The sequence below is a fragment of the Zootoca vivipara genome, chromosome 7, assembly GCF_963506605.1.
Source record: "Zootoca vivipara chromosome 7, rZooViv1.1, whole genome shotgun sequence".
Taxonomy (NCBI): domain Eukaryota; kingdom Metazoa; phylum Chordata; class Lepidosauria; order Squamata; family Lacertidae; genus Zootoca; species Zootoca vivipara.
The window spans coordinates 53274520-53298934 of record NC_083282.1 but is presented as its reverse complement, the minus strand read 5'-3'; the positions used below and the strand labels follow the sequence as shown (position 1 = coordinate 53298934).

At 45.8% G+C, this 24415-nt stretch overlaps 1 protein-coding gene across 7 annotated transcripts in view; it reads left to right on the top strand.

Moving 5' to 3' along the window:
- LOC118075194 (uncharacterized) overlaps positions 1 to 24415 on the top strand; it is a 45450-nt gene that overhangs the window by 20637 nt on the left and 398 nt on the right. Inside the window, exons 9-23 of one of the 7 annotated variants that reach the window (XM_060277048.1) lie at positions 3439 to 3540; positions 4297 to 4440; positions 6076 to 6198; positions 6348 to 6470; positions 6926 to 7066; positions 7328 to 7450; positions 8762 to 8902; positions 10534 to 10632; positions 11416 to 11771; positions 12929 to 13050; positions 18826 to 18881; positions 20059 to 20148; positions 21332 to 21430; positions 22631 to 22771; positions 24021 to 24223. In XM_060277048.1, coding sequence (XP_060133031.1) covers positions 3439 to 3540; positions 4297 to 4440; positions 6076 to 6198; positions 6348 to 6470; positions 6926 to 7066; positions 7328 to 7450; positions 8762 to 8902; positions 10534 to 10632; positions 11416 to 11771; positions 12929 to 13050; positions 18826 to 18881; positions 20059 to 20148; positions 21332 to 21430; positions 22631 to 22771; positions 24021 to 24200 — 2040 coding nt within the window. In that variant the 3' untranslated portion in view covers positions 24201 to 24223. Of the gene's footprint in view, positions 1 to 3438; positions 3541 to 4296; positions 4441 to 6075; positions 6199 to 6347; positions 6471 to 6925; positions 7067 to 7327; positions 7451 to 8761; positions 8903 to 10533; positions 10633 to 11415; positions 11772 to 12928; positions 13051 to 18825; positions 18882 to 20058; positions 20149 to 21331; positions 21431 to 22630; positions 22772 to 24020; positions 24227 to 24415 lie in introns of those variants that run through there. The other 6 variants (XM_060277047.1, XM_060277052.1, XM_060277051.1 and 3 more) reach the window with 6 other exon arrangements.

Below are 24415 nucleotides of genomic sequence, written 5' to 3'. Positions count from 1 at the left end.
TTTGTTTTCTTGAAAGAATAACCTGATCTGATTTTCCATATACACTCTATCTTGGACATTAGCCATTATTAAATTGTTATATTTCCAGGGTCTCTTGTCCTTAAAAAGGTAAAGGTAAAGGGACCCCTGACCATTAGGTCCAGTCGTGACAGACTCGGGTTGCGCGCTCATCTCGCATTATTGGCCGAGGGAGCCGGCGTATAGCTTCCAGGTCATGTGGCCAGCATGACAAAGCCGCTTCTGGCAAACCAGAGCAGCACATGGAAACGCTGTTTACCTTCCCGCTGTAGCGGTTCCTATTTATCTATTTGCATTTTGACATGCTTTCGAACTGCTAGGTTGGCAGGAGCTGGGACCGAGGAACGGGAGCTCACCCCGTCGCAGGGATTCGAATCGCCGACCTTCTGATCAGCAAGCCCTAGGCTCAGTGGTTTAACCACAGTGCCACCTGGGTCCCATATTCAAATCACCTGCTATAATAATTTCGCCCTCTGCGAACTGGTACATTATTTAAAGTACTTTTTAAAGGAATTTATTCTGTCCTTTAATATAAATATTCACTATTGTTAGCACTTTATTTTCCAGTTTACCTTTAAGCAGCATAAATCTACCTTCCTTGTCTAACACAATTTCTGTTATTTTAATATCTACTCTCCTATTTACCAGGACTGCGCCCCCTCTTGCCTTTCGCTTCTGCTAATACCTCCCAAGCTAAATCGTTGAATAGTGGCTTTTTCTCTTTTTTTTGATTTATGGGTTTCTTGAAGACACATTATATCGGCTCCTTGTTCTCTAGCTAGCCTAGATAACCTATATTGTTTAAGGTTAGATGTTAAGACCATTGACATTCAGTGAAATAATTTTGATTGAATTAACCATATTCTTTGTTGCTTTGAATTTTGTGTCCGTTAAGCTGAGGATTATTGTTTTCATTTTTTTCTTACAACTCCTTACCCCCCCTTCCTCCCTCCTCTCCACATTCCAAGAAAGCACACATCCCCTCCCTCCCCTTAACCAAAACATTTCAATAAAACAGTTTGTTTGTTGGCCTTTTTACTCTCCTTTAAGATGTAACACCCTGTGAGTGTGTTCTTGGTCTTTTATCTGGTTGTGTTGTGAAGCTTCACCTGAGGGACCTTCTCCGGCATCCAAATCTTCTGCCTCCTCCTCTCTAGTGACTCATCGCCTTCGATTCCCAGCTGCATCAATAAGGTCCCAGCCTCTGTTGGGTTCTTAGCAATAAACCTTTACCATCTTTAAAAACCAATATAGAGGCAGGGTATACCCAAGTAAACCTTATATCGTTATTGTGCAGCTTTTGTGCATAAGGTTTCATTTGGCTTTTTTTCTTCCCTTAAAGTAGCCTTGCATAGGTCTCGACTCACCCACACTCTCTTCCCTTGGAAGCTCAGCTCTTTAATTTTCTTCAGAGTCTGGTATACCTGCTGTTGCAGCTTCTCTCCAGAAAATTTAATTATTACATTCCTAGGGGATTCTCTCCCCCTGGACCCTCGACAGCAATGGGCTCTTTCCACATATTCTGGGTTCAGACTAACTCCTTGAGTGCATAGACAGGTTCTCAGAGTTTCTTCCAACTCTTTAGCCTGCGTTTCTTCTGGAATTCCTCCCAAGAACATATTAGCTCTTCTCTGGCGGTCTGACAATTCTGCCAGCTGTTTAGTTAGCGTGGTTACCTTTTTTCCGTTTTCCTGAGCTAGCTCTTTGGCTTGAATTGCTATTTGCTTCTGTCAGTGTTTTGAAAAAATATGACAAAGGTTCTGACCTCCTTTGCCTGCTTTGTCTGGTCCTCAGACCCTAGCCGGCACAAAAGACCCCACGAAAAGAGTGTCCTTGCAGAGTATTTTCTGCTTTTATTCTTTAAAGTCTTTAACTGCAAAACGACTAACTACAGACATAGGAGTCTTGGTAGACCACAAACTTGACATGAGTCAACAGTGTGATGCAGCAGCTTAAAAAGCCAATGCAATTCTGGGCTGCATCAATAGGAGTATAGCATCTAGATCAAGGGATAGCTCTTGTGGTCTCTTCCAACTCTGATTCTATGATTCAACACCACCAGCTTTCTCTAACCAACCAATCCAAACTAACATACAGCTACAATTAGGTAAGAGGCCGCTGACTCATGCTGACTTGGTTCTTTTAGCATTAAAGAAACAGCGGCCAATTTTTAGCCGTGACAGCTTTGCCCTCTTAATTTCGACTCCTATCGTCTCTAATGCTGTTTTGGGAGGTAAGCATTATGTCCTGGAAGGCTGCTAGCTGAGCTGATAAATCTTTCAATGTCTTTGCCATCCTTAAGTTGTTGAATAAAGTCGTAAATAAGAGAGAACTGCTGGGCATCTCTGATAGGCTTGAAGTTAATTTAGCGGCTTTCTTACCAAGTTTGCAGGCTTGAATTCGGCACCCTCGGTTTCTCTGCAACTTTGCACTCTTTAATCTTTACTTTTTTCAGTTTATCTTACATTCCTTTAGGCCATAAATTGTTCGGCTTGGCAGGGGAGTTCCAGGGCAGACGACTGGCTTGTAAACAGTCTCTTTATCTTCAGTCACATGCCACCTGGCTTTACTCACTCATATCCATTCATACTCTGAATGGAAGCTTATTTTTTGCTATTAGCACATACACCTTCTCCAGACTGGGGTAGTGTTGGATTAGGCAGAGACCTCCCTATGCTCAGCTCTCCTGGTTAAGGAGGCTTTTGCTGGCAGGATCACTACTGTGGGGAGCCCGTGGAAAGATTGAAACTGAGGCTGAGGCAAACCATAGCTGCCAAGTTATCCCTTTTTTTAAGGGATTTTCCCTTATGCTGAATAGGCTTCCTCGCGAGAAAAGGGAAAACTTGGCAGCTATGGGCAAACCGAGGCCCTGTATGTCGTCCCCACCCCCACCCCCCAATCCCCTTTGCGGCCTTTTATACTTTCCTCCAGTATGTCTTCTGGTGCTGCCATTGTCAAACAAGAACTGCTGGTAATTTGGACTCCTCCTGCTACACACTCCTTCATGAGATGTTTGTGTATAATCTCCAGTTGTATTAAAGCCCATGGGCATACCAATTAAATTCATCCCTCCTATAGCCTTGCTGCAGTGGTGTACTCAAGTGTATTCTCTAGAGGTTCCTCCTGTTTTTGTTTTTACTTCTCCTGAATGCTCTACAGGATTTCTTTCCTCTTCATGCCCACTGCTGCTTCATCTTTCTCTTCCCATGCCCTTACGTCAAATAAACTCTCTTAGAGGTCACATCTTCAGCCCAGATTTGCAAACAGAATACAAGATTTACTTTGCAAAGGAGATGGGGAGCTAGGATGAGAAAGGTGAGATATAAGTGCTTTGTTTTTTCATTCTGTATTGCTGTTGTATAATCCCTTAGTAGTGATTTCTACAGCCATATTATATGAGATGTGCCTTTTACTGACCAGGGAGGCTGCGGTGTGAAAATGAATGAACTTGAGATGTCTGGGTCTGAAGATTGGGGAAATTATCATCTAACAGAAGGAGGAACAGTTGGATATCATCCTGGAGTAAATACTTTGATAAATCTTTTTATATATGTATAAACTGACAGACAGAAAATCAAAAGCCCTTTGTATTTATTTCTCCTATTCTTATTTTTATCTTCCTGCTTCTTTTTCTTTGTGGCTGTGGTACTGTTTGGGTGTATCTAGTTGTGGTTCAAAGAGAAGAGGGGACTCTCACTCTTAGTCAGGGGTCCCCAGACTTACCGGCGTTTGGGCCAGTTCCCACTGCACCGATCGCGCGGCGGGCCGGAGGACGGGGGAGCGCGCACCTGTGCGGGCTGGCGGGCAGGGGAGTGCACGCCCGTGCGCATGCCTACGGGCGCTTACTGGCGCGGCGGTGCACTTCCAGGGTGGAAAAAGCGCCGAAAATCCGTTGTGCGCATGCGTATGGGCCTCCCCCACCCGGAAGTGCACCAGAAATGACCTCTTCCGGGTCGGGAGAGGCCCATACGCATGCGCACAAAGGATTTTCGGCGCTTTTTTCCCGACCTGGAAGAGTGCTGCCGCGCTGCGCGCCGTAAGAGCGGGCGGCGGTGGCGGGCAGCGGGGGTTGTCGCGGGCCGGATTGGCAGGCCAATTGGGCCGCATCCAGCCCCCGGGCCGTAGTTTGGGGACCCCTGCTCTTAGTAATAAGATTGTAAGGATTGCTTGGGATATAGGGATACTCTTGTCTAGTTGAAGTCTTCTCTCTGAAGCTTGGGCTGAGTTCCACTCCCCACTGGAACAACAGAATTTCTCCTTCTCTATACAACTTTGCAGGTGGAGTTGAAAGATAGGCAGGCAGCTGAACAACCTCCCAGCCAGGCCTTATCCTTTCCATCTGCTGAAGCATCTATAGAAGACCAGCCACAACTTGTGACCACAGAAGGCATTCATACTACAAAAAAGGAACTGCCTGTGTTGGTATGAACCACTTTTTCCCCCCTTTGCAAGTCAACCATTTGGGTGAAGTAAGCTAGGATGAAATTGGTATCCTGCCTATTGTTTTGGAGATGAGGGCTTTATTCTCAATTAGCTGTCACCATTGAGTGGATTGCTAGAAAACTGCTGCCCATCTTCTGCTGAAAGTTTTGTGAATATTTGCCTAGGACTAGGGCATTCTTTGGCACTAATTTCTGAGTTTATTTCGAGCTGGTATTTTACAAAAGACCCTGCAGCAAATGTGTAAGCCTTGCCATGTTTTGGAGTGGTCCTAAAAAGGGATAAGCAATGAGGCTGTTTGTGCTCCACAAGGTCTTGTTCAAATCTTGAGAAATTTATTTGTTGTTGCTTTAAAAATGGATATTTCTAGCCCTTTAAAGCGTGGAGACAAACTTGTGAATAAGATGACAATTGTTGGGAAGTTATGCACAAACTCTGTTAATGGTTTGGAGAATATTCTGGGTTCAGACATACCATGAAAACAAATGGTTTTAAATTCTGACCCTGCCACAAACCATGTTTGTTTTGGTCCTGACAAACCATGATCTCAAACAATGAGTTGGCGCTGATCAGCAAACTGGAGTTTGTATTAACTGTGATTTGCTATTATTTCTGCTTAACAGCAAACCAAGTGTTTGACTTTTCATTATTTGTGGCCTCAAGTGAGTAGGATATTTTCATCCTGCCTTTTAAAACAGGATTGTCATTTACATTTTTTAAGTGCCAGTTTTAGTGTATGTGATTGATTGTTTATAACACAGGTCAGCAACCTTTTTCAGCCGAGGGCCGGTCCACTGTCCCTCAGACCATGTGGTGGGCCGACTATATTTTTTTTGGGGGGGGGGGGGAATGAATGAATTCCTATGCCCCACAAATAACCCAGAGAGGCATTTTAAATAAAAGCACACATTCTACTCATGTAGAAACACGCTGATTCCCGGACCGTCAGCGGGCCAGATTGAGAAGGCAATTGGGCCACATCTGGCCCCCGGGCCTTAGGTTGCCTACCCCTGGTTTATATATTGTAAGTTGCTTTGAGTTACCTTGCTAAAAAAGTGACAGATAAATTTAATAAATAATAATCCACAGGCTGTTAACAGACAACAAGCCTATCTGATCTTGTCACATGATTTAGGGTTTGCATTACTTGAAGCCATCAAGTAAAATCACTTTGGGTAAGATCCAATGAAATCATTGCATGAGTGGAATGGCTTTTGCTTGTACAGTGGAGCTTTCCTACCTCTCAGGTGTAAGATCTTTAAAAATAATTATTATTTTTTACTCAAATCACATAGCAAAACAAATGGGGGCGGGGATCCAGTTTTTAAAAGCAAAAGGGACATGAGTTTTGTTTAAGTTTGCAGTGACTTTTGTGAGCTAAAGCTGTGGGAGGAATGGTAAAAGGAATGTCTGTACTTTGCAAAGCCACTGCAGTGGCTACAATTGCTTTTCATGCTTTTTGTTCGGTTTTCTGTTGGTGACGATGGAAGCATGTTCATGAAGTACTTGAATTGCCCTTGCATGAAACATTCAGGCATTATATTTTGCCATATTGATTGCAATTAGGATCTGATCCCTGCAAACCCACAGTCCCTAATATTTCTTTCTCTCCTGAAGCTGGAAGCCATCCCACCCAAAGACCATTTCAGCCATGTTGGCTCACCTCCTGCTGTAGAAATACCATTCCTTTCTGAGACCACAAATGAGAATCATTCAGAGGGAAAAGAAGACATTGAACTGGTATTAAATCACACTCTCCTTTCCCTAGAAGTAAACTGCTTTTGTAAGGATTCTAAAGTGAGAGTTGGTTAGCCTTTTTCAAAATTGATTGCAATTAGGATCTGATCCCTGCAAACTCAAAGTCCCTGATATTTCTTTCTCTCTTGAAGCTGGAAGCCATTCCACCCAAAGACCATTTCAGCCATGTTGGCTCACCTCCTGCTGTAGAAATACCGTTCCTTTCTGAGACCTCAAATGAGAACCATTCAGAGGGAAAAGAAGACATTGAACTGGTATTAAATTACACTCTCCTTCTTTCCCTGGAAGTAAACTGCTTTTGTAAGGATTCTAATGTGAGAGTTGGTTAGCCTTTTTCAAAATATCGGGTAAGGTAGGAGGAATAGGGAGGGGTTAATCAACTCCTGTTGTATTGCTACAGAGCCAAACTCTCTTGTTTTAATTTTAAATCAAATAGGAATCAGAGTGAGAATCGAGAACGGGTGAAATTCCAGTATGCCTCATTGCTTTGGCCAAGTTTCCAGTCCAATATTTTAGGCTTAAAATGTTCTGCATCAGATTGTTACAAGTAATTGAGATAATGTGGGAGGAATTGGCAAGAGGGATGGGGAAAGGTGTGTCCTAGAAATGAGGAAACAATACTGATCAGGTACTTCATTTGTGTTTCACTAGCCAGTCATTTACTCATCTCAGACTATTCTAACCCTGTTTTCACTTGAAACTGATACAGACCCAAATCACCAGCAGTCTTAAGGATGGAGACCTCCATAAGTCCTGTGCTGTGCTAGCTACTAGCTCCTCCAGCCTCCCAAGTACCCTGAGTGATGTTCGTGTTGTGCCTGTACTGGTGAGAGAGAAAAAATATGAAAAGGTAAGACTGAGGGATCTTCTTCGTGTCTTTGATCCCTGAGAACATGGCTGGACTTACTTATTATATTCATAATAATAATAATAATAATAATAATAATTAATAATAATAATAAATTTTATTACACCCCGCCCATCTGGCTGGGTTTCCCCAGCCAATACATTTGTGCAAGGTATGGTAGAAAATCCCAAAGAGGCAACTCAAATGGAACTTTTCAGGCATTATATTTGGTCATATTGATTTCTTTCTCTTTCTCTCCTGAAGCTGGAAGCCATCCCACCCAAAGACCATTTCAGCCATGTTGGCTCACCTCCTGCTGTAGAAATACCATTCCTTTCTGAGACCACAAATGAGAATCATTCAGAGGGAAAAGAAGACATTGAACTGGTATTAAATTACACTCTCCTTTCCCTGGAAGTAAACTGCTTTTGTAAGGATTCTAAAGTGAGAGTTGGTTAGCCTTTTTCAAAATTGATTGCAATTTGGATCTTATCCCTGCAAACCCACAGTCCGTAATATTTTTTTCTCTCCTGAAGCTGGAAGCCATCCCACCCAAAGACCATTTCAGCCGTGTTGGTGCTTCTGGGTGGGAGACGGCCTTCTCCCGGCACTGGTCCGGAACGCATAGCACAGCATTCACTCCTCTGGACGTTCAAGCAAGCAGCAGAGCTTAGCAGAAGCTGAGACTGAGGATACGTAGCATCTGGGTTTAGTGATATTTACAGGATCAAAATAAAGAACAGAGCCATTATGGCTTGTCTCTTCTCCTCCAAGAGAGGACAACAGAACAAAGAACAAAGAAGACGGAAGTGGCATACAGTTCCTTCCGTTCGCAGGCTTCCAAAGAATGGAATATCAACACACAGAGCATGTGATCTAGTAGTCACACTCTACAGCACAAGAGAGAATGAAACTCCTGGCAATTGGCTCACTTCCCGCTGTAGAAATACTATTCCTATCTGAGACCGCAAATGATAATTGTTCAGAGGGAAAGGAAGACATTGAATTGGTATTAAATTACTCTCTCCTTCTTTCCCTGGAAGTAAACTGCTTTTGTAAGGATTCTAAAGTGAGAGTTGGTTAGCCTTTTTCAAAATATTAGGTATGATAGGAGGAATAGGGAGGAGGGTAAATGAGGAGGGTTCTTCTGTAACCTTCTAAAAGAGTTAAAAATTTCATCTTAAAGTTAACTTTAGGTTATGGCTAGTTTCTACTGGTCTGTGGCTTACTGGGAAACACATATTGTTCCGCTTACTCAGGTATATCTTTAATTTACATGGTAGAGAATCCTGTATCTGGCAGGAGGAAAACCACTTGCTGAGCTGAGAGGATTAACTGTTGTAAAATATTGACCAAGCGAATCCTTTTCTCATGCCAGTGTTTATCAACTCCTGTTGTATTGTTACAGAGCCAAACTGTCTTGTTTTAATTTTAAAGCACATAGGAATCAGAGTGAGAATCAAGGAGGGGTGAAATTCCAGCATACCTCACTGCTTTGGCTAAGTTTCCAGTCCAATATTTATAACCTACAAAATGTTCTGCAACAAGTAATTCAGATAAAGTGGGAGGAATTGGCTAGAGAGATGGGGAAAGGTGTGTCCTAGAAATGAGGAAACAAAACTTCATTTGTGTATCACTAGCCAGTCATTTACTCGTCTCAGACTATTCCAACCCTGTTTTCACTTAAAACTGATGCAGACCCAAATCACCAGCAGTCTTAAGGATGAAGACCTCCATAAGTCCTGTGCTGTGCTAGCTTCTAGCTCCTCCAGCCTCCTAAGTACCCTGAGTGATGTTCGTGTTGTGCCTGTGCTGGTGAGAGCGAAAAAATATGAAAGGGTAAGACTGAGAGGGACTTTGGGTTTGGTGCCATGGAGGAGGCTGGAACTCCATCACAGCTGTTTGCACGGGTAATTAGAGGCTGAGATGAGAGTAATCAGCCTCCCACCTTCCGCAGGGTTGGGGGTGGCAGTCTCATCTGCAGTTCGCCCAACACCTGGCCCCAAATCTGGAAGGAATGAGGGGGCAGTGGGCACTGGATGGAAAGCACCGTGTGTTTCTTGTTTAGGGAAGCGTTTAATGTTTAATAGAGTATTGTATTTTAATCTGTTGGAAGCTGGCCAGAGTGGCTGGGGAAACACAGCCAGATGGGCGGGGTATAAATAATAAATTATTAATAATAATAATAATAATTAAAACAACTCTCCAAAGTCGCCTCCGTGAGCAACAAACTTCCATTTCTTAAGATGAAAAATTGGATTTAAGTCATGGACATGCTCTGAGCGAGGGGGGAGAAATTACTCTGCTAAGTAATTCAGCCACTGAGGTGGTAAAGTATTCGAATGGAAGAAGGATTATCATCTGCGTGGAGCTGGTGTGTCGGAACGGAAGGGCGGGGTGAGCCTTCTTTGTTTCACTTTGATTCTTCGTTTTGCTATGTTACTTGACAAAATCTCCTCTGGAAGGACTGACTACCGGATTATTTATGCAAGCAAGTGAGACTGGAGAATATTGCATTTACTGATGTAATATGGTTCTAACAATTAGTAACTATGTGGAAATGGCTTTGCAAGCAAAAAAAATCAAGGCTGTTGGCGTTAATTGCTTGGACGAGATAAGGTGGAGAAACTTTGGAAGTATGCCTGGTACAGTTGGCAGAAAGTCAGATCTCCTCCATATTGGAATGTCACAGGCAACTATAAAAGTCGAAAAGTGAAAGTGGAATGCCATAGCCGGATTGGAAGCAGAAAGAAAGAAAGAAAGAAAGAAAGAAAGAAAGAAAGAAAGAAAGAAAGAAAGAAAGAAAGAAAGAAAGACATAAGAACCCACACAGAAACACACTGTTTTGATTTATCTCGCTTGCCGGATGAACTCAGAGGCTGTTGAAAACAATGAAGGATTAACATCAGAATGACATGGGAACTATCGGAAATGACTACGAAAAGCAGCAGAAATATGAGATGATTAGAACCCCAAATGGAACTTTTAATTTGGCTTCTAGTGCTTAATTAACAAGGGCTGCTTCCACACTATGCATTTTACTGGGCAAAAAATACCACAGTAAACATAATGAACAAAATGTTCCCCTTTCATATTTTCATTTTTTAGCTTGGCCTTTTCGGCCTGCTGCCATCTCAGAACCTTCAGAGTCATTTCCTTCCTGTTTCCATGTGACCCTTCTCTCAGCTGTAGTGGTTTTTATTCTCTCCCCCCCCCCCCCACTGGGCATGAGGAAGATGTCTCTTCTTTCACCAGGCCCTGCCTTCCTCAAGCATGGCAGCAATTCAGAAGCTCCTTCGTGTGGCCGCAGTACACTGCTTCCTGTGGGGTAGAAATGGTGGTAACAATTAGGGGCAGGATCTTACAAGTGGGGTGTTCTTTTATTACCTAGAAGAATATTGCTTATCCTTCTATTTCATTGCTGTCCTTGTTCTCCAATCTGGCATCATTAATCCCCCTCCTCTTTCCAGGCTGAAAATGTATGGGCACCTGAAGATTGTCAGGCGCCACCCTGCAATGTGAATGAAGTTGGGAAGTGTCACAGAGTTTCTGAACATGACAGTGACTTGGTAAGTTGAAAAGTGATGAAAATTATTTTTGTGGGGGTGGAGGTGGTAAAAGAGAATAGAATCAAGAAGGCAGGCAAGGGGTGGAAGGAAAATAGCTGGCAAGAGAGGAGCAAGAAAGGGAAAAGCATCTCTGTCTAACCTCTGGCTTTCCAGAAGTTGTTAGACTAAAACTCCCATCATCCTTTATCATTAACCACACTGGCTGGGGCTGATGGGAACTGTAGTCCAGCAACCTCTGGAGAGCCCAAGGTTCCCTACTATTGCTCTAAAGGACATGAAGAGTGTTAAAAAGAGAATGGGAAAAGGGACACTCTCACTACTCTTCTGGTCACAAATAAAATGTGGCTTTCAGGGCATCCTGAATGCATGACTGTGGTTTTAATCATTGTTTGTAAGGATTCTGGGATAATCTTGTATGTTCCAAACTAAGAACACTAATGATTGGGCTCTACAAGGAAAGGATGGGAGACTCAAAACTGAGACAAGGAAAGGGTCCTCGGAAGAGAGCTAGAGAGGGATAGAGAAAAAGGAGACAGCCTGTAGCACCAGGCAGCAGTGAGTCTATAAGTCCAAAGTCCTAGCCCAGATCAGGAAAAGTTTAGCTGTGTCCGCTTAGGTTCCCCTGAGTTCTCACTTAAAGCAGTAAGATATTTAGGAAAAGGGGGATACTTGTTTCATATTAACTTATACAAACTTCTTAGAGATTTTCGGCAAATAAATAAATATTGTCAAATGAACAAAATTGCTATTGTACGTTATTTGATCACCCTGCTCTTTTGCCAGGTGCTCTCACAGTCCCCACCTCACAGTCTCATTTCCTGTGATCAAAAAAGTGATACTGAAAGATGGCTGGAATACTGTTCTTGTTCACCAAAGAACCAACACAGCAGTGATTCGAGGCATTCTTCCACAAATTGGACAACAGGAGAGTTGCATATTCAGCGTTCAAGATCCCCTCACAGACGAGAGCAATCCCATGGAAGCAGTGACCGGTCCCCTCGTTCACGAAAGGGCCGACACAGCAGTGATTCACACCATTCTAGAGCAAGCCGTGCCTCACGGGAGCTGCATCTTCAGCGTTCAAGATCGCCTCACATGCGAGAACGATCCCATGGAAGCAGCGACTTGTCCCCGTGGAGGCAAGAACATAACCCGAGATTCCCTCAAAGCTAGAGGGCAGGGCTAGCTCATCCATAAGGTGGAATGAGGCTGCTACCTCAGGCGGCAGAAGCACCAGTGCTTGTGGGCACCCCTCTGCCGGTGGCAGCAGAGAAGCGGCAGCAGCATCAGTGCTGATTTTGGCCAAGATCTCATGCGATTTCAGGCGAAATCTCACTCAAAATTGGTGCCGGTGACAGTGCTGCTTTCTCTGCCAGCAGTGGAGGTAGCAGGGCAGACAGCGCAAGTGACGGCAGCAGTGGCCGGGCTCGGCAGGGTGGTGCTTCCCGTTTCGCCTCAAGCCGCAAAATGGGATGAGCCGGCCCTGCAAGACGACTCCAGTTCTTGGAACTCAGTGGGGGAACACCAGGATGGCTGGCTACCCAGAAACTGGGTAGTTTTGAATCATATGAAATGATATTGATGCCAGGCATAGATAAGAAAGGAGCCTGAGATAACTAGGATAATTTATAATAATAATAATAATAATTTATTATTTATACCCCGCCCATCTGGCCGGGTTCCCCCAGCCACTCTGGGCGGCTTCTTGGTGATACTTATGCATAGAAAGAAATGAGCCATGGGAAATGGGGAGTTCTGTTGCAAAATAGGATAGATTGAAAGCATTCCAAATTGAATGGGTTTCAGGCGGAACTCATGGCTACATTTGTACTGCAAACTGAACTGAAACTGGCTTAGCTATATCTGCCTTTCCTTGGTGAATCATGGGGACTGTAGTTTCGTGCAAATTACAGTGGTACCTCTACTTACGAATTTAATGCGTTCCGAATGCACATTTGTAAGTCGAAAAAAAATGTAAGTCGAATCCCATAGGAATGCATTGGGAGAAAAAAATCGTAAGTAGAAGCAACCCTATCTAAAAATCCGTAAGTAGAAAAAATCCTATCTAAACCGCATCCAAGATGGTGGACGGAGCTCCATTCGTAAGTAGAAACATTCGTAAGTAGAGTTATTCGTAAGTAGAGGTACCACTGTAGTCTTAGCCACCCACCATACCAGTTGGCCTGTTCCTAGAGTTTGGGGATGCAGGGAAGCAACAACGCTCAGGCTCTTGATGATGTGTTCAAAATGCAGGCGAGCACAACTTTTCAAGCGAGTCATGTGCTTCTTTTCACAGGAGAGAGCACTCCAGCTTCTGTCACTGTGGATATTGCTACAATCCACACCGAAAGAATTTCTACGAGAGAGATTCCCCTCCCTCTTATTTGGTTCAGAAAAGAAGTCATCGCTATTCCCCAGGTGATTTGTTTTTATTGAGCAGTTCAGAATGGGAATCTTCATTTTCCAGCTGAGGGGAGTAAGATATTAGTGTTTACAATATTGTCTCCTTGGGATGAAAGGGTCCTCCAAGCTGTGTAGCCTTTTGGATCAATGTTTGATTCTCCCATTGTGCCAGTCGCATTTTGCCACTGGCAAGCAACCTTTTGTGACTGTATGGAGATGGGAGCTATAGGTGCGCCTAGGATCTGCACCCCTGCCTGCCTCCAGTCCGCTGGTCTGCCAGACACAGCAGGAGCAAAAGATGCATGTCTTTTGCTACTGCTCTACCCCACAAAACACCTGATTCGCCCAGTAGAGCAGCAGCAAAAGACACATCTTCATGGAAACAGGACTTCATGGAAACAGGAATCACAGTGAAAGAAAGCAATATTTCAAGTGCAGTTGCAGAGATGACTGGGTATTCTCTCGGAGTTTTCAGGAATGTGTAAAAGGCCCCTTGTCAAATAACTATCAGTGTGTGAAAGAGCAGGTTGCCCAGCATAGCAAGTCTATCTGACCGTCACATAATTTAGGGGCTTCGTCACCCAGAGCATTTGGTAAAATCACTTTGTCTGAACCTGATTGGACCTAGGTCTACTGAAAAAAAGGGAGATGTGAGGGACAGGGGATATCGCGAAGTCCCTCCCCTCCTAAGTTCAAGCCAATCCCCGAGCACAGGGGGAAGCAGAGAGAGTTCCGATTCCAGTGGGGAAGCAGGAAGTCGTGTCCGAGGCTCAGGCAAGGTAGAGGAGCCAGGGTCCCAGGTGGGACAGGAAGGGGCGAATAAGGGCGGGAGACCCATCCCCCCAACTCCGGAATTACGCAGAAAGAGGAGGGGAAAGAGGATGGGTCTGCCAAAGCTTTTGTGTTGGAGAAAGACGCGCCAAAAGCCATTAGGAGGTTCTGAAACCGACTGACCACATCACTCCGTGTAAATAGCAATGACTTGAGCACTGTAAATACGCAGCACCAATAAAAGAATAAAATGCAGAGCTGTGTAGCGTCGTTACTCTGAAGTAGTCCACTCCGGCCACTGTGACAGCAACCTCCTAATCCTTTTTGGGCTACTTTGGAGTTGCCGGGATGAGCGTGTCAGAGGCGGAGAAATGGCGGCAGATCGCGGAGCAAGCCCAGCAAGAACTGCAGCAGCTGTCGCTGCAGGCGCAGGGGGAATTGAAGGCAGCTAAAGAGGAGACTAAGAAGGTCCAGGACGACCGGCTACAACTTGCGGAACAGGTGAGAGCGCTTCAGGAAAAAGAGCAGCAATTAAGGGTGGTGGCGGTAGACCTCCAAAACAAGCTGGATGCAGAGAAAAACAAGGCGGGAGGGGCACCCCAAGTCCAAGTGCTGCCAGGAAGGAGAGCCGGGACCCTAGTAAGCAAGTTCAATGGAGACCCGAGGGAATTTCAGGGCTTTGAGACTGAGATTGTGTATGCTCTTGAGCTGCACCACGATGAGTTCCCTGATGATGAGCACAGGGTAGCGTTTATTGTGGAGCACCTTACCGGGGCAGCCAGGGAGTGGCTAAGACCGTTAATTGCAACAAGGAATCCTTGCATGAAGAATGTCAAACTATTTCTAGAAGGTTTGAAAACGATGTATTCGTCCGATAGTCATATGGACCAGACTAAGGAGGAACTTCATAATTTACGCCAAGGAAATATGACAGTTCGCGCGTATTGGGCGAAATTCACCATGCTGGTGCACAGATTGGGGTGGGAACTAGAGTCCCCCCCAATGCAAGCGGCGTTCTACTTGGGGTTGCATGAGGAGGTGAAGGATGAGCTCTCGAGAGGTCCAAAGCCCAGTAATATGGATCAGCTGAGCAAAGCGGCTCTGGCGGTGGGGGTGAGACAGGAATCCCGGTGGAGCGACAAGCAAGCAACGCGCGCAAAGCGGGCTTGGTTCCCACGGTCGCAGGAGAAGCCACTCCCCCAACAACCCTTTCAAGCCACGCCTGGGGCCAGTCAGGACCAGGAACCCATGCAGATTGATAGCGCGCGCGCGCGGGCTTTTCAAACCCCAGCGGCGCCAAGACGCAAGGAGGGAAGGGGTGGGAATTGCTTTCTCTGCAACTCCCCCCAGCATCTCGTCAGAGACTGCCCACATCGCAGGGAGTGGCAAGGAAAGGCGGGAACGGTTGTGCCCTCCCCCACTGACGCAGCACCACAGCAGGGAAACGGGAAAGCCTGGCTGCAGGAGACAAGGGGCGGCAGCCAGGCACAGTCAGCAGACAACAGCCCCAGCCCACCCACCCGCACAGAGAGGAGCAGAGCCAGCCCACCCCTCCCAGAGCAGGAGTGGTTCTAGAAGTGACGCTCACGCTTCCAAATGGCTATCCCCTGACAGTCCTCGCCCTAATTGACAGTGGGGCGTCAGCGAACTTCTTCTCGAGAAACTTTGCAGAAGAGCACCAGATCCAGCTTCTGCAGCTGGATTTTCCTCTGCACGTGGCAACCATTGACGGCAGAGAGCTGCTGGGAGGGGCCATCACTCATCAAACCCCCCCCCCCCATGAGAATGACGGTTGGAAGGCACTCAGAGACACTGGCATTCAACGTCACCACCATCTCAGACCCCCCCATCGTTTTGGGCATGAGCTGGCTGGCGCGCCATGACCCCTCCATAAGTTGGCACCAGAGATGCATCACTTTTGGATCGGACTTTTGCCTGGAACATTGCATGCAGCACCAACCAGGGGAGGGGCCTCCGATAGCCACGGTGGCCACCATGCACGTCAAAGGGGGTGAAGCGATACCCAAGCCGTACTGGGACCTGCAGGAGGTCTTCAGCGAAGCGGAGTCCGACCGTGTGCCAGGGCGGTCTCGGCAGAAGAGACAGCCAAACTGTTTGTTGACCACGTATTCAGACTGCATGGATTACCCTTAAGGGTTATTTCGGATCGTGGCCGCCAATTTGTTTCCAGGTTCTGGCGGCGGCTCATGAACCTCCTGCAGGTGGAGGTCAGCTTGTCGACGGCTAGACACCCGCAGACCAATGGACAGGCGGAGAGGGTCAACGCCATTCTGCAGCAGTACCTGAGATGCTACGTCAGCCAGAGGCAAACGGACTGGGTGGATCGCCTGCCACTGGCAGAATTTGCCTACAACAATGCGGTGCACGTCTCCACAGGGGTGTCGCCCTTTAAGGCCAATTACGGGCGTGACCTCAGATCTTTCCCTGAGAGGGAGGGGGAGGAGGAGGAGGAGGGCCCACAGGCTGAGGATTGGGCAGAGGAACTGGAGACGGTGCACCAGCAGCTCAGAGAACACTTGGAGAGAGCCAAGGAAGCGTACAAGAGGGGGGCAGATCGCCACAGGCGACCGGGGGAGGTCATTAGGGTGGGGGACAAAGTTTGGTTGTCCTCGGAGGGCCTTCCCATCAGAGGGCGATGCAAAAAGCTGGCGCCCAGAAGGTTGGGCCCCTTCACGGTCACGCAACAGGTCAACCCGGTGGCATACAGGCTGGCACTGCCAGAGGACATGAGGGTGCACCCAGTGTTTCATAGATCGCTGCTGTCGCCGTACAGGGAAAGCAGCAGGCTCCGAGACAGCGAACAAACCCCTGAGGGAGGGGGGGAGAGGGAAGGCAGGGAGCAACTCAATGAGGCCACAGCCATCCTGGATTCAAGGTGGGGGGTGGGGGGCCTGGAGTACCTCATGGCATGGGAGGATGCTCCACCGTCCCAGAATGAATGGGTCCCAGCCACTCAGATACAGGAGGAATTCCTGGTAGAAGAATTTCACGCCCTTTTTCCCCATAGACCCAAGCCCTGGCACATGGAAAGGGAGGGTGAGGGGGAGGAAGCACGGGAGAGCAGTTCACCATGGCGCTGGGAAGCGGAGTTTGAGGAACCAGAGGATGAGGTATGGGTGTCACCGAGATCCACCCAGTCAGAGGAAGGAGCAGATTGGCAGAACATTTTTACCCCCACCAGCTCTGACGCCACAGACTTTTTGGGATTCCCGTCCTCCCAGGCGGAAGGGGGGGGCTCGCAGGACTGGGGGGAGGTGTTCACACCAACGGGCTCGGAAAGCACTGAGTTCTTAGGCTTCCAGTCGTCACCGACACCTGGGGGGGACCTGGGGAGGGGTGAAGGAGAGCTTGGGAGGGGGGTGGATGTGAGGGACAGGGGATATCGCGAAGTCCCTCCCCTCCTAAGTTCAAGCCAATCCCCGAGCACAGGGGGAAGCAGAGAGAGTTCCGATTCCAGTGGGGAAGCAGGAAGTCGTGTCCGAGGCTCAGGCAAGGTAGAGGAGCCAGGGTCCCAGGTGGGACAGGAAGGGGCGAATAAGGGCGGGAGACCCATCCCCCCAACTCCGGAATTACGCAGAAAGAGGAGGGGAAAGAGGATGGGTCTGCCAAAGCTTTTGTGTTGGAGAAAGACGCGCCAAAAGCCATTAGGAGGTTCTGAAACCGACTGACCACATCACTCCGTGTAAATAGCAATGACTTGAGCACTGTAAATACGCAGCACCAATAAAAGAATAAAATGCAGAGCTGCGTAGCGTCGTTACTCTGAAGTAGTCCACTCCGGCCACTGTGACAGGAGGATAGAATGGAGAAACCTTGAACTACAACTTGGTTCATAAGCAGTCACAATTCTCTTTCTGCTTAGATAAAAGATAAGAGACTCTCATTCCTGGTATTGGAATGTGAGCAAGACAGAATTTGGTGCCAAGGAAGGAACTAGATAAGATCCTCCTCCCAGCAAATGATGCCTCTGTAAACTTTATGGTCTGGGTCTTGTCAGTTTCTTCAATAAGATGATACAACAAAGCAAAAAGTTGTCTTTTGGCAGTGAGTCTTTTGGCATATGGGTGAGAAATACTGAAAAAGTTGCAGCATTGACAGGGGAAGAAAATGATATATGTGAGGCAGGGGAAAGAGTTTCTTTCTTTCTTGATGCCCTTTGTTTTTTTGCTTTTTCCCTGAACTGAATACTCCATAGATTGTCTTCACATGTTGTTTTCACAGTTATTACTACTTACATTTCCTCATTTTCCTTTTTTCTATTAAAATGCTTTCTTGCTATTCAGTTCTTTTTATATTACATTTTATAATTGTTGTTTTTCTGAGTAAATTCTTATTTCCTCCATTTGGCATTCTTTTTTTTTGTTGATCTTCTACAATTTATATCTTTTCTTTAAAATTATTCAGCAGGATTTCCCTTAAGTTTTATCATGTCAGCTTGGTAGCTATGGATACATTTTTACATATTCTTTAGCCTAGTTCTTTTTAGACTTCTTATTGAATTAATTTTAATCAATAATAGGTGGAATATAGCAGCTTAACAGAGGATATTTTGAAGCAATGTTAATAGAACTCTATATAACCTTATTCTCTTGCCATTTTATGCACTTTGTATATATTATACAATATATATAACGTGCTATAGTCCATGGGGTCACGAAGAGTCGGACACGACTAAACGACTAAACAACAACAACATGTATAACTCTGGATATAACTCTTATATATTACTCTATTTTATAATCTGTTTTCAGTTTACACATTTTATTGTTGATTTTATAGTTTCAACATTTGTATGCTGCAATACCATTAAAGCTCTTAAGTCCATTTTATACATAATCTGGCACTTGGGTCCATTTCCAGTTGCACTTCTTTAAGTCACTAGAGCCAAAAAAGAACTTGATATTTAATCACCATTAACATTCTTTTATCCCCCGAGTTAGGGAGCCATGGCTCCCCATCCACAAAGCAAAATGCTGTCTTAACACCTCTCTTTTGCAGAAAGAAGTGAATTGTACAAAGCACCACATTCCTACAATCGTGAGAGCCCCAGAGAGGTAAGAGAAGATGCCTATATCTTACTGGCTTAAATTGGCATATGCTTGATAATTGTTGGCATCCATCTGTCTCAAAAGACAATGGAGTGCACCTCTGGAGGTGAAGTCAAACCACTGGAGAATCACAGCACCCACAGTGGCTGCAGAGACTGGTAACTTCTAACAGCTGGCTTCCTCATTGTTCTTGCTGTGCTAGCAGCACCGAAGTGACCTCTTTAGGATGCAAGCCTGGGCAATGTGTATGGAGATCCTGGGCTGCCCAGGTAACAAGACCCCCACCCCACCCCCTTGGCCTTGCTGATGTGGTCCAAAAGAAAGGGCACTATATTTGGCACCAGTTTGGCTGCAGGAGTTGCCAGAAGGAAGTGTAGAAGGCATCATCCAGCCATCTTAGGGACTCCACTCTGGATTTGTGTAGAGTTTACTCCTTAGCCTTTTCTTCTCCCGAAGATGTTCCACAAGGCAGCATGTTATGCTTAAGCTGTGAATAGATCTCTATGACAATATCAGTGGAGGTGTTTGAAAGAGAGATGAAATGAGATTCCTGTTCTCCCTGTCTCTCAAAATGAGCCCTTGAGCATGTACAGTTCATATGCCACTACAGTGGTACCTTGGTTATCGGATGTCTCTGATGCTGAACGTTTTGGTTTTCGAACGCTGAAAACCTGGAAGTAAATGCTTCTGTTTTCGAAAGCCCCTTGGAAGTCAAACGGCTTCCACTGCATGTGGCAGGGGGTTGGACTGGATGGCCCTTGTGGTCTCTTCCAACTCTATGATTCTATGATTCTATCTGTTGTTTTCCACAATTGTCTCAATTTTCGAACCTTTCGGAAGTCAAATGGTCTTCTGGAACGGATTACGCTTGAAAACCGAGGTACCACTGTATAATGATTCCTCCACATAATTGCCAAGATAACCTCTGCCTGGGATAGGGAACCTTTGGCCATGCAGATCTTGTTAGACTACAGCTCTCATCATTCCTCTCCATTGCCTATGCTGGCTAGGACTGATGCGAGTTGGCATCCAGCAACAAATACTGCTTTTGGTCTGACATGGTGCACTAGTTTTACAAAGGGTGGGCATCTATCCAACAAATCTCTGGTGGTGGCTTATTTCAGACTCCCTTTTATTTATTTATTTCTTCCTCCTGGCCTGTAAAATGAAATCCAATTCACAGAAGTTAAAGAAAAAAATATCATCCTCTCAGAAAACTGAAAAGAAGAAGAAGGCAACAGCAATTTCAGAGAAAGCAGGAAAATCTATCAAGGTAGCTGAAGAAATGTATGGATGTCTTAATATGATGTGTCTCACTTGTATGTGATCTCGTGTCCTGCTTCTAGCCTTCCCTTAGGCAGTTGGTTGACCAGCATAGGAAATGGTATACTGGACTAGATGAGCTTTCTATCTGATCCAGCAGGGTATTTATGTACATAACCCAAGTCAAGCCAGTAAAATGAGTATAAAACCTGCATGGTCCCAATGATAGCATTAACTCTCAGTAATAGAGGTTCTCCAGTACAGAGTTGTCTTCTTAGTGGGATACTGTTGTTGTTGTTGTTGTTGTTGTTGTTGTTGTCATACCTTGGCAGGTATCTTTCCAGCATTTTCTTTAGCTGAACAGATGTGCTTCCCTTACACCTCTTACCCTTGTGGTACCATGTAAATGCAGGCAAGTTGAGGTGGCGGTGATTGCCTATTAAAAAGTGGAGTTTTCCAAGCGGTATCAGTTCACTAGATCATACCTTTTCTACTATAAGGCACTTCAGAATGCTCCAACTGGTTCAGCAGCAGGAAGAGATCTACCCTTCTGTTGTGGCACTCAGATTTGGAAACTAGTCATGAGACTAGTGGGTATACTCTATTGACAGGATAGTCAACATCCTTGGGAGTTCATGGTGGGATTTTTAGTCCACAGAGTAAATGGTAAGAACAAATGCATTGGTGTCCTTAGGTGTCTTGGAGTTATTTCACTCTGATGCTCAGATTAGTATTCACCCTTCCTCTACAGAGCTCAGGATGACACACATGGATATGGATTATTCACTACCTTTGAAATAACCCTTTCACACAGGCTGGAGAGTGACTGTTCTTAGTAAGTTTAATTAAGCGAGTGGAGATTTTAACTGATCTCCCAGCCATTCTGGCTCTCCATCTGCTCATCTCCTTTTGTTTTCATTGGTACCAGCTCTGCTGGAAAGCTAGGTCTATGTCACACCCTTTCTTCAAAGAATTCAAAGTGGGGTATATGGAAAAGGTTTTTTGATATCCTGCCAAGGTTGATGCAATCCTTTGCATCCCACTTGGGTTGTTGGCAAACGAATCCAGTTGTAGCAACCAGTATGCACTAGAGTTTCCTGCTTGGGTAACAGTGTTAATTTTCTGGCATGAACAAAGCCTTGCTTTGTTAGTGAGCAGATCCAACTAGGTCCTTTTCTTTTCGGTTTCTACAGACTAAGAAGAAAACCAAAGGAGACCAAGCTAGTGGTGCACCAATATCATCAGAGACTGCACAAAAGTTACAGCCTGTGGAAACCGAATTGTCTGACCCGGTAGGAAGGAGGATTCAGTCTTGCCATGGCTGGTCTTCAGCCTGGACTAGCAAGAGTGTCGTTCCCCTTAGCTCTCTCTTCACTGATTCCCACATGTTGGCATTTGTAACTGATGCATTTATTTCTGAGTTTGTTCTGCTGGCTATACAAAAGTCATTTGCTGCAGAACAGGGACTGGGAACAGTTTTCAGCCTGGGGGCCACATTCCCTTCTGCATAACCTTTGGAGGGTCACATGACAAGGTTGGAGGGGCAGAGGCCAGAGTGGGTGGAGCAACGAATGTATTCCCCCACCCTTAGTTTCTGTACACACTCAAATGCCCCTCTCTATCCTCCATCCAGAAAAGCGAGAGGGGAATAATCAGAGCTCAAGGACATGTTCCAAAATGAGGAGGACACATTCCACAGGCAAAAGCGCTTGGTTTTGTGGAAAGAATGCTGGAAAGTTTCCTGTGTAGTTTTTGATTAATTTTTAACTTTCTGTTTTAATGTTACCGAGTAGAGGTTGCTAGCTTGTATTGTACACAACCAAGTACTTTGTGGCACATACATAATATCCCTCTGGCCTTCAATTGTGTAACAAGCACAAAGAGAACTGATGTGTGCATGTGCCTTGCTTTATTTTGCCAGTTATGGAAATGTATAAAAGCTGTAAAAACCCTTTGCTCAGTGACGTTCCCTTCAGACTTGCTCTGAGAGTGCTGTCCTGCTGCAGCAGTAAATAAAGGGGATACCTACTGAGTGCCTTGCTTGGTATCCTGCACCTTGTCTATTATTTAAACTGATTCCTACCCGGGAACAAACTGGGGAGTGGCCTCCCTTAACTATGGGGGTGCAGAGCAGTGAGGAAGTGTGGCCTGGAAAGGATTCTGACCACCAGATAAACAGGCCTAGAGGACTGCATTCAGCCCCCAGGCCTGAGGTCCCTGTTCCTCCCACTGTAAAGGCCAAGAATAGATGCAAAAGATTATGGAAGCATCTAGCTTAATGAAACATCATTGTGTGATACCTAGATCTTAGTTGTCACACCTGGGTTTCACTCTAGGACTAGTGTTAGCAGCCTCACCAGAAATATAATTTCATTCTGTTGTGAGCCAGTGATCTTGTCTTCCTCGTGCAAGAGCAAAAACTATCTTTGACACACCACTAGTTTTGTTTTAGGCTATGTTAACACCTTATCCCTTTGGGAAAATCTCTATAGATCCAGGCAACAACCTGCAGTGAGGATGCAGACCCCACTCATCCCCTGTGTGCTGGAGAGAAAGATGGCTTTTCATCATCCTCAAGGGCTTCTGAGGACCGTTCTGCAGCTGTACTAGCAAGAAAGGAAGAGATAGAGCAGGTAACTGAGCCTCTTCGGCATGTCAGTATGAATTGGGAGATCTGAAGCACAATTATTGTGACGGTCACATGCTATTTTCGCTCCTGTATCTGATACAAAAGGCTTGTGCAAGGCCAAAGTATAAAGGGGCCTGTCATAGACTAATAGGAGTTGTAGTCCAAAACATCTGGAGGGAACCAGGTTGGCAAAGGCTGTTTTAGGGGAGTACAGTCATACCTCGGGTTACAGACCCTTCAGGTTGCGCACCGTGCTGAACCCGGAAGTACTGGAACGGGTTACTTCCAGGTTTCAGCGTTCGTGTATGCACAGAAGCGCTGAATCATGACCTGCGCGTGCGTAGATGCGGCGCTGCAGGTTGTGAACGTGCCTCCCGCACGGATCACGTTCACAACCCAAGCGTCCACTGTAGTCCTATCCTCCTATTTGCTTAAGTCACGTGGGTCCCAGTGGGCCATCTATAAACAAACATTTCTGAGACTCATTTCTGACAGCAAGTTTGTGAAGTGTATACAGTGATACCTCTGGATCCGTTCCGGACCCCCGTACGCATCCAGAGTAGTACGCAACCTGAAGCGCCGAATCTGCGAATGCTCGCTGTGCGATTCGGCGCTTCTGTGCATGACATCATTCGCTATGTCTGCGCATGCGTGAATCGCCAAACTCAGAAGTAACCCAGCACTTCCAGGTTCAGCGTGTTCGTAACCTGTGATGTACGCAACCTGCCATGAACGTAACCAGAGGTATGACTGTACTTACTGCTTTGCTACACCTCAAATTGTCTTGACGTTTAAAATGAAACAAAGCAGCAAATACACACTTTGCAAGCACATCTCTTGATCCTCACATCACAGGGCAACACCATAGGAAGCTGTTTTATACTTGGTCAGATCATTAGCCCATTTATCTCAGTGTTATCTACACCGTCAACAGCTTTCCAGCGTTTCAGGCGGGGCATTCCCAGGAAATGCTAGAGATTGAACCCAGGATATTCTGCATGCAAAGCAGATGCTGTACCACTGAGCTACAGCCCATCTCCCCACTACAGTATCATATAAATAATTCCATAGAAAAATTAGTGAACACCCAAAATTGTTTTCTTACAATCTGGGTTTTTGGTGTGCCAGGACTCTGGGCTGAATGTGACCAGCCCAGTAGGTAAGTGAGGTAGAACTGGTGTAGAGTGGCAGTCTTCAGAAATGTATCTTCAGATAGCTGACGCTCTTGCCTGACACTTTTCCTTTCCCTGCAGGCCTATCAGCGAGTCCTCCTCAACTTTGCAGTGGTGACTGCCATGCTGTTGGAAACAAAGCCATGCATGGAGGCGGCGATGGAAGCAGCCTTGCGGGCCAACTTGAGAAGGATCGGGAACTACTATGAATGCATGCTGGAGGACTTCATTGACAGCTATGACTTGGCCAATGCCATCTAATAGGATGATCTGACTAGTCTAAGGCATGTTGCACAACAGAGTGAATGGGATGGGAAGCTGCATGTTTTTGGGATTTGGTAGCTGAGGTACTGAAGTTAGCTTCCTCTTGGTGGAAGATGAGAAACCCCAAGGGGTTTGACTGCAGCAGCACAGGTAAGAAAGCTTGAAAGTATTGTGCAGATGCTTAGAGTATGGGAGAAAAGAGCACCGCCTCA